At 45.7% G+C, this 10,233-nt stretch overlaps 1 protein-coding gene across 1 annotated transcript; it reads right to left on the reverse strand.

The window, feature by feature from the left end:
* Positions 1-1,638: 1,638 nt before the first annotated feature.
* On the reverse strand, positions 1,639-6,663 carry NR0B1 (nuclear receptor subfamily 0 group B member 1; the record flags this gene model as incomplete). The annotated part of the gene is made up of 2 exons (XM_079765200.1): positions 1,639-1,883; positions 5,706-6,663. 2 exons carry the CDS (start codon positions 6,661-6,663, stop codon positions 1,639-1,641), a joined length of 1,203 nt encoding a protein of 400 aa, XP_079621326.1.
* Positions 6,664-10,233: the final 3,570 nt, after the last annotated feature.

A 10,233-nucleotide genomic window follows, 5' to 3' on the forward strand; every position in this document is an offset into this window, starting at 1 on the left:
ATTGACTTTCCCACCCTCAAATATGGCGGCGCCCACAGCCAATAAAAAGGGAATATGCTAATTGACTACCCCGCCCTCAAAGATGGTAGTGCCCACAGCCAATAAGGAGGGGATATGCTAGTTGGCTGCCACGCCCTTAAAGATGGCGGTGCCCACAGCCACAAAATGGTGGCACCCAGTCCCCTCAGCCCCGCAGGTTGGCAGGCACGCAGCAAGGCTGGGCCCATCCCCAGGTGGTCCTGGCTGCTCCACGCACCTGCCTCCAGAATCCCTCAGTCCCCTCAGCCCCCAAGCCACTCAGGGCTGGCCCAAGGTGCATGCAAGCCTTGGATGGTGGCTGCCCAGCCGCCCAGGGCTGCCCAAGGCTCAGGTAACCAGGGCCGGCCAAGGCTTGTGCTGCCGGCATTGGCAGCAGCAGAGGTGTGATGGGGCATCGCCTTCCCTGATTGCTGGGTCACCTCCCGCCCCTGAGGGCTCCCAGATTGTGAGAGGGGGCAGTCCGGGCTGAGGGACCCCCCTCCAGTGCATAAATTTTCATGCACGTGGCCTCTAGTAAGTGAATAAACATTTAGTGCCATATATTTTATTCAGAGACAAGGAAGAACTAGTTCTACAGATGGCATTTAAAGGGGCACCAGGAGCCAACAATAAAGTCACTTTATGACTCTGTGCCATGATTGTTCAATGTGACAGCTACATATATAATGCATCTAAAAGGTGAGATATAATTGGGGGTTTATATGATGTTGAGCTTTCTGGAATTATAGAATGGACATTTCTTGTTGGACTTTATTTACTGCATACAGAAAAATCCCAAACTAAAACTGAAAAACTCCTACTTCACTTTCAGGTGCCCCTATGATTACAGACGGCCACTTGACTCTACTTGATACAAAGACAGTCTTCCATACAACAGATGGAAGTGGAAATGAAGGCAGACATAAGGCTACCCTCACCAACACTGGCATGTCCTAATATTAAATGCCATAATGTCATCTATAAAGATAACTTAATTTTTGTTTATGTTGGCTAGGTTTTAAACTATTTTTGATGTTCCTAAATATATTTTTATTGTTGATAGTATTACATGTATCTCCCATTTCCCCCTTTCCCGCCTCCTCCCAGCCCCTACCCACCCCCCCCCCCAGGTCTTCACTACCCTATTGGCCATGACCATGGGCTATGCAAAGTATATAAGTTCTTTGGTTTATCTCTTCTCATCCCCCCAACCCCACATCGAGATAAGTCTTCAATTATGATGAAACCTTTTGCAATCAAGTTAATAGTTAACACCTTAACATTTATTAAGACTTAATAGTACAAATTTGATTTTAGCAGGGTCAGTGGAGATTCACTAAACTTGTGAAAATAGCTTATTAGTGTAGTACTCTGCTCTTTCCTTAAAGATGTACAGAGATATGTTACCTGTTGCAAATATTTTCCTTCACAATGAACCAGTATGACGCAGAGGATTTTCTAATTGTCTGTGACTAAAGTTTTTCTTTAATTGAATACAAAAATACTATGCATGGCATGTAAAAATAATAAGAAAGTTTATTGAATGCTATGTTACACTCTTTTGCCCACGACTCCTTATCGCTTCATGGTGAACTGCACTTATGTGGCCCATAGATGCCTTTATAAAGTCGTACAGAGCATTTCCAGCATCATATCATCCATGCTGACAGCGCCGATGATGGACCTGAAGAACAGTTCAGTAACAGCACTGGCACTGATGAATCTAAGCTGGAAAAGGATGCTATTCAGTTCAGCGACTCTGACATGGTACCCTCTGTACATCATCCTGGTGTGTTCGCCGAGGATCTGCTGAGTTCCCCACTGAAGTCCCTGAATGTACTTCACACACCGCAGGCCTGGCAGGTCTGGAAGAGAGAATGGGAGAAAAATCTCTTTGTTATTAACAGCTCACTCACAGAGTCCTTTGTTAGCTTTTTAAATATATCCATTTCTGCCCCTTCTCAAATTAAACAAGAGCTCAGCTTCCTGGTGGAAAGGGCTTTCTAGAGCAAGGATAAATGCCGAACCAGTTCTAAGTTTTCAAAAGCAATGCTTTCAAGAATGAAGCATCATATAATCCACTATGTTTGTATCCTCACACTTAGAAGCTGCTGGCCCTGAGCCAACAAACGCACACTTCATTCACTATGACAGTAGAATATAGTTTAACGCACCATTGCTCCAGTTCACTATCTGTGCAAATATGAAGAAAGTAAAATTATTTCAAGAAGTGAGCACTTTGCCATTTACCTGCGGGGAACAGGCCATTGTATAATGACAAGAAGTTTTGCTAGATGAAAAATATTTTATCATCCTCCCTGGAATTTTCCACCATTATAATAATTATCCAGCTGATGGTGGTAAACTTCACAGCCACAAACAATGACTCACAGTCTCATTTTAAGTATTTGCCTGCGGGCTGATTTTAGTCTTGAGTCCCATAATAACTTAAGAGATAACACTGACCACTTAGCTCATTGTACCATAATTTCTGTATTGGGGAAGGTAAAAAAAAAAAAGAGTGATTCTAAGGAGCATTCCAAAAGGCTCTTTTAAAAATATATATTACTTTACAGTATGAAGTCTTTGCAAGCATTGTTTTACAGCCATTAAAAAGTTAAAAAGTCAACATGAAGACATCAGGGATTGCAACATGGTTCAAAAGTAACTTTTCAAATAGAAAACACGTGACCTTCTTTCAGTCCAATGTGACACCCAAGTAAAACAGTGCAATATAATACAAGAAAGATGAAGTGCCTTTTAATTTAAGAAGGTGGTAAAAAGAGGCTGCTTTTGAAAGTCTGTTGATTCTCCATTATATTAATATTACCTTAAAGTCTTTAACTTGTATTTAAGTAATTACCTATTTACCATTCTGTTTAAATGATGTCAATGATGATTGCAATCATTTTCCTTCTCTTTTTCTACAAAATCCAACAGAAAGTATTTTTCCCTTTTTTATTGACTTTATCGGGCAGGAAAGTATTTTAAAAGCACCATGCTAATCATCGCAGAGTAACAGAACCAGTCAGCGTCCTTTAAAAAATAATAATGGCAATAGATGAATCATCCTTATTGTAGGCAAATACCAAATTTGATAAATAAAATTAGAACAAAAGCAGCATCTCTGATCCATATTCCAATGCTGATTATCCCAGTCCACACATTAACATCCCGTCCTACCTATAGCTCAAGACACAGCCTTACTGGGTTTGAATTCCACTGATTAGAGTAAAAAGAGGCTTGCATGAAATTCCACAGAAATTCTGAAGCTCCTCCAGGACTAGATTCATGGATCATTAAAACTTTATCTTGAGAATTCCACATCACTTTTCTCAGCTTTCATGCCACACCCTTCCATTTCCACTCCACCCCTCCCCACAGTGTGGCTCCCCCCCCAAAAAAAAAAAAAAAAGATTTGCCTTTAACGTAAATTCAGGGAGGAAAACAGGTGGTTCCATGGATTCCACAGTAAAAAATAAATAAATAAATAAATAAATAAACGAAAATATCAGGGGATAAAAAGGGCTAAATAGCAAAGAAAGGACACATATTTAACAGGCTTTACTTTTCTCTCCAATACAGGTGCATTTGTGTTTTAAACACAGTCAGGTTAACTGGCTAAACTCATATTGGGAGGATTCCAAGCAGCAGAGTAAGAATAAGGGAGGTGTGTGTGTGTGTGTGTGTGTGTGTGTGAGAGAGAGAGAGAGAGAGAGAGAGAGAGAGAGAGAGAGAGAGAGAGAAGTGTGCAGATAGGGTGGAGGAAAAGAGGGAAACTAGTGAAATGTAAACTTCCAGAAACTGAGCCCCTAGCTTACCTTTGTATTCCAACAGAACAAAGCACATGGTAGATGTTTAATAACACAGGCTGAAGGAGGGAGAAAACTATTTCCCAATGATCTTAAGAATCAGCAGGGACACTTATGATGAATGCAGAGTTGCAGACTGGACTAGAGCTACTGAATCAGAATCTCTAGGGGAGAGGCCTACAAAGATTTTAAACAAGCCCCATTCCCCCTCCCCGCCCAAGTGTTTCTAATGCACTGGCAAGTTTGGAAAACAGTAATATAAGCAAAAGGTGACCTACAATGATTGCTGGGATGAGCTGAGGTCTCTAGGTCTGAAATGTGAGGTCTAAATGAATCATTTTCCCTCTATACCCCTTCAAAAATGCTCGGCATATCCTAGGTGGTTTAGCTCAGTGGATAGAGCCTCTGCCTGCGGACTGAAGGGTCCTGGGCTGCGTCCCCAGTAGGGGGCGTACAGGAGGCAGCCAATGCATGATTATCTCTCATCATTGATGTTTCTATCTCTCTCTCCCTCTTCCTTCCTCTCTGAAATCAATAAAATATATTTTTAAAAGTTATAAAAAAGAAATATCACTATTATTTTTTTAAATGCTAGGCAGGAGATAAGACATAACCTGAGACTCCTGGTGTCAGGAAAATACATGTTATGAAAACTATCCCAACCCAAGCTGCCTGGAAACTTCCTGCCTACTGTGGCCCTTTTGGATGGATTCTGGTTGAAGATGACTTTAGTATTAGGACGTACTCGAGAGTAGGGGCTGGGCTGTCCAGGAAGATGTTCTGCCATGAGTTGGTTGCACTGTGTGGAAGACAGTGTCCAGCACCCAACAGACATCGGGCCCAGGAGACAAGGAGGCCCATGCTCCACAACTCACTGGCCATTCATGTTGTAGTAAGGTCCCTTGGGACCAGGCTACCTAATCTGCAAATGGGGTAGAGGACAGAATGACTTGATTAAGAGGACTCTAAGGTCTGTTCAAACTCTAAAATATAGTGTTCCTGCTCACCCACCCCAGTGTGTCATTTTCCTGCCCCATCGCTAGCCTAAAACTCACAGACACTTGGAGGATGAGATAGTCCAGCTACTTCGGACCATAAAAATGACCATTCAGCGACAAAGCTATGGAACACTAAGTCCAGTGTCCTGCCTGACAGTGTCCCCAGGGAAGGGTCTCTTTATGGGCTGTTAATAAATGTTTCCTTTCTTGCCAGCCTTCATAGACTTTCTCCAACAACTACAAAAAAAGGTTCTAGTAAATTTCAGAATTGGGTTTCAGAAAGAGATGTTGCCGAATTTGCAGTAAACACAAACTTTTTTTAAAGCTATGCTACTGGACTAAAAAGACTAGAGAAGCCCCGGGCCTAGCCGGTTTGGCTCAGTGAATAGAGCATCGGCCTGCAAACTGAACCGTCCGGGGTTGATTCCAGTCAAGGGCACATGGCCGGGTTGCGGGCTCGATCCCCAGTAGGGGGCGTGCAAGAGGCAGCGGATCAATGATTCTCTCCCATCATTAATGTTTCTATCTCTCTCTCTCCCTCTTCCTTCCTCTCTGAAATCAATAAAAATATATTCCAAAAAAATACTAGAGAAGAAGGAATATCTATATCCTTTGAAAGCACAAACTTTTGTGTAGTAACAGAAAGTTAGAGAGGTAAGTACAAACCTCAACAACAACAACAAAAACCCTCCTCCAGGCTGAGTTTCTGGCAGCAGACCACCCACAAGGAGTAGTTTCTGGAACTGCCCCCACTGTGCTGCGTTAGTCCCCTTTCTTCACTGTTGCCCAGATGCTCCCCTGTGCCCGCGTCCTGGTAGGCACTGCCCAATGCTCTACTGAGCAGAGAACACCCAGAGCCCAAGGCCTGCACCCTTACCCGGGGTAAAGAGCACGATCCCCTTGAGGTAGGCATACTCCTTGGCAGTGATGCCCAAGCTCCAGCACTTGGCAAGGAAGCCCTTAATAGCCTGGACCTCAGCGGCTGATGGCAAAAGTGTGGCCTCTGTCGGCGGGATCGAGCGTTGCTGCGGCGTAGGGAGAGATTGTGGCTCATCGCCCTCTGTCTCCTGCCGCCTGGCGGTGAGGATACTCTGCAGCCAGCCGGTCTCCAAGGTCTCGGTGGTCTCGAAGTTAATGCGGTCCTGGGCCAGCTCGAGCATGAGCAGAGGTGCCCAGCCGCTGCGCGCCAGCACCAGCTGCTGGTCCAGGGGCAGAACCTGGAAACAGGGTAAGTACTTGACGAAGCGCATGGTCCTCAACAGGGCCGCGGAGGCGGCCTCGCAGACCACCTGTGGATTCTTGAGGGCCACCCGCCGCTGTGCGCCGCTCCAGGGGTTCCACCAGGGGGCCCCCGGCAGCGCCACCGGCTGAGCCGCGTGCATTTGTTTGGAGCTCGCCGGCAGGTTGTAGAAGATGCTGCCCCGCCGTGGGTGCTGTTGACCGCAAAAGCAGCAGCGATACAGGAGCGCCAGACCCTCTCTGCCCACCGCGGGCACCGCGCCGCAGGCGCAACCCCAGCACGCGCCCCTCAGCACGGCGGGGGCCTCTTGCATTTGTTTTGCGTTTGTGAGCATGTGGTAGAGGATGCTGCCTTGCCGCGGGTGGTCTTCGCCGCAAAAGCAGCAGCGGTACAGGTCCGTCACTGCTCGCCTACCCGGCGGACCCTCTCTGCCCAACGCGGGCACCGCGCCACAGGAGCAGCCCCAGCAGGCGCCCGGGGGCCGCGCCCTGGGCTCCTCCCGAGCTTCTGAAGCCTCAGCCTCGTGAGTTTGCTTAGCGCTCATGAGCATGTTGTAGAGGATGCTGCCTGGCCACTGGTGGTGCTCGTCCGCCATGGCCTGCGGTGCCCGCAGCCCGGCTCTGTCCAGTGGCGGCCGCCTGGGATCTATTTATACTGAGCCTGAGCGCACACGCACGCGCGTCAGCCTCCCGCCGCCTGCGTCTGGGCGAGGGCGTGGAGTGGGGCAAGGCGCTGCACTCCGGTGTGTTTGGCGGTGACTTTGGCGGTTCAAAAGGGGCAGAAGCTCCTTAAAGGCTGGAAATGGAAGAGGAACGGAGGCATAAGACATCCTGGACATTTCCCATTTTCCTTTCATTACACACTTCCCTGCCCCAGGAAGACCCGAGCAGAGTGCAGGGAACAAGCATTTGGGGCACTGTTCCAACTCTTTCCATTGATTCCTGGCATCCAATTTGCTCTCTTTATTGGGAGGGGAGGGGTGCCTAAAAGGGGAAAGTGCTGTTTCTATGCCATCTTTGCAAACTTTCATTGACTGATCAAACTTAATATGACTTATATTTTGTATATGGATAGGGAGGACTTATTTTCAGGGACTTTGAAAAACACCATGGACCAGCAGTATCAGTATCATATGGGAACTTGGTAGAAATGCTCATCGCAGGCCCCAACCAGAACTTCTGATTCTGAATCTGCATTTTAACGAGGTCCCCAGGGGGTTTGCATGCACCTTAAATTTGGAAAAACATTGCACTAAGGATGCTATCATAAACACTTTCATTCATATTTATAAGCACCCACTCTGTCTTAGATGCTGTGTTATAGAGCTGGGGGCAGCAATCAGGATGTCAAAGAGGATAAATATTTGGAAATATAATAATTACAAGGGGCTAAAAGCTTGCTACAGTGAGATTTTTGAATTCTTTTAGAGATATTATATTGGGCAGGTGTGTAATTCGCATTTCTTCTCCTACCCTTTCTAAGCGAATCATGAGAAACACAGGTTTCAGGAAGCCTGGATTCTTCAGTCTTCACTTGTCACCTTCCTCGGATTCCATCGGGCACTGAAATCAGTTGGTTTCTCCACCTGCCTCATCACCACTTGTGTAACTAGCTGGTTGTTTCACCAACAAGTTGGGTAACTTCAAAATCACAACCCTTTAGTCCTCAAATTCCTCATCTCTAAAATAGGAGGTCTATTTGGTGATCTTTTGGGTCCAGGACTGAAGACATGAAGCAGCAAAGGGGACTGGCATAGGATCCCCTTTCTCTTTTTTAGTTTCTCTGAAACTTGGAATTCTGAGCAGAAGAGGAAAATCTAGGAGACACTTATTTTGCATTTAACCTGCAATTTTATTCTACCTGTGAGAGGCCCTGTGACACAGTAGCTAAATCTCTAGCACTGGCACCAGATTGCCTCCATTTTAATTCCGGCCCTGGCATTTGCAGTTCCCTGGCCTTGAGCAATATATTAGTTTCCTGTTGCTGCTGTAACAAATTGCCACAAATTTAGTGGCTTAAGCAACACAAATTTATTACATTATATTTCTGGAGGTCAGAACACTAAAATCAGTTTCACTAGACTAAAATAAAGGTGGCATTTCTTCTCAAAACTCTAGGGAAGAATCTATTTCCTTGCCTTTTTCAGCTTCTAGAAACTGCCTGCATTCCTTGGCTCCTGGCCACATCACTCCAATTCTGCTTCTATCTTCTTCCTGACTGTTTTTAAAGATCTTTATAATTACACTAGAGACCCAATGCACGAAATTTGTGCAAGGGGCTCAGCCCTCACAGCTGCGGCGGCATACCTCGGCCCTTGCAGTCCCGGCTTCATCAGGAAGGTTGTCCGGAAAGACGTCCGGGAGGACATCTGGAAGGTTGTTTGGCTGTTTGGTCTAACTGGCATATTATGCTTTTATTATTATAAATTTATAATCTAAAATAATCTCTCTATATCAAAAAATTTTAATCACATCTGCAAAGCCCCTTTTACTATGTGAGATAACATATTCACAAGTTCCCAGGATTAGGACACAGACATCCTTGGGGGGCATTATTTAGTATTCCACAAGAAAGTTACTGTATCTCAGTTTCCTTGTTTGTAAAACATGGACAATAGTCTCTGTGAGGTAATCCTTGTACATGAGTTAATTCAGGTAGAATATTGCTTGGTACATAAGAGTTGGATGTATCAACCATTATCCCCCCTTTTTTAAAAATAATGTGGGATGATTTCAGGTGTAAGAGGTGGTACTACACATCAGCACCATCATTATTCTATCTGTCCTAAGGAAACTTTCTTCTGCATGTCCATTTTCTTCTGCTGTCTCCTTTTCTTCTGCATGGCCAAACTCAAAACACTGGATGGATTACTTGGTCCACAGCAGTAGTCTATATTGGAAATGTTATCTCATCAGTTGCTATTTGTAATATTCGAGCTACTATTTGGGGTATGGTTATGGCTGCTTCTTCGTTCTTCCTGCTTGATGCAGCCACCAACCAGCCTAGCTGAACACCCAGCCTGCCTCAGTGCTACCTTAAGTTTCCAGTGCTAGTTACTTTTAACTATGTTGCCCCTGCCCCATTGTATTTTCTTCCTAACACTTATCAGAATCTGATAGGATTTATTTATTTAGTTATTTGATGCTTGTTAATTGTTTCCCCCCACACACTAGTATAAAAATTCCTTGAGGGCAGGGACTAAGTCACTCTGTATCCCAGCAATGAGAACAAGTTCTGGCATGTAGTAGGCACTCAAAAATATATTTGTTGGCCAATATATTCCTTTAGAGGAAGAGAAGAAGGTTATATACTAGTAGTTCATACTCAAGACACAGAGAACAAGCATTCCCACACAAGTATTGCTGCAGTGACCCTGGAGGGAGGAGAAGTTAGCAGATGCAATTGGATTCAGAACTTTCTAGAGGCCTTTTTAAAAAATATATAGATTTTTTAACTGATTTCAGAGAGGGAGGGAGAGGAGGAGAGAGATAGAAACATCAAAGATGAGAGAGAATCATTGATCAGCTGCCTCCTGCACACCCTTTACTGGGGATCGAGCTCACAACCTGGGCATGTGCCCTGACCAGGACCTCCTGGTTCACAGGTGGACCACTGAGCCATGCCAGTTGGGCTGGAGGCCTTTATTGATGCTGCAAGTGCTACAGACACTGTAGTCAAGTACCAAGAGGACTGAGTTAGCAGTCAAAAGACATGACTTTGAATTTGGGCTCTTTCACTCTAAAGATATAATCCTATCTAATAAAAGAGTAATATGCAAGTTGACTGTCACTCCAACACACAAGATGGCTGCCCCCATGTGGTCAAAGATGGCTGCCCCCATGTGGACACAAGATGGCTGCACAAGATGGCCAGCAGGGGAGGGCAGTTGTGGGCAATCAGGCCAGCAGGAGAGGGCAGTTAGGGGTGACCGGGTCAGCAGAGGAGGGCAGTTGGGGGAGACCAGGCCTGCAGGGGAGGACTGTTGGGAGGGACCAGACCTTCAAGGGAGGGCAGTTGGGGGCAATCAGGCCTGCAGGGGAGGGCAGTTAGGAGGGACCAGACCTGCAAGGGAGGGCAGTTGGGGGCAATCAGGCCTGCAGGGGAGGGCAGTTAAGGGTGACCGAGTTGGCAGAAGAGGGCAGTTGGGGAAGACCAGGCTTGCAGG

This window comes from Cnephaeus nilssonii, assembly GCF_951640355.1.
Source record: "Cnephaeus nilssonii genome assembly, chromosome: X".
In the NCBI taxonomy this organism is placed as follows: domain Eukaryota; kingdom Metazoa; phylum Chordata; class Mammalia; order Chiroptera; family Vespertilionidae; genus Cnephaeus; species Cnephaeus nilssonii.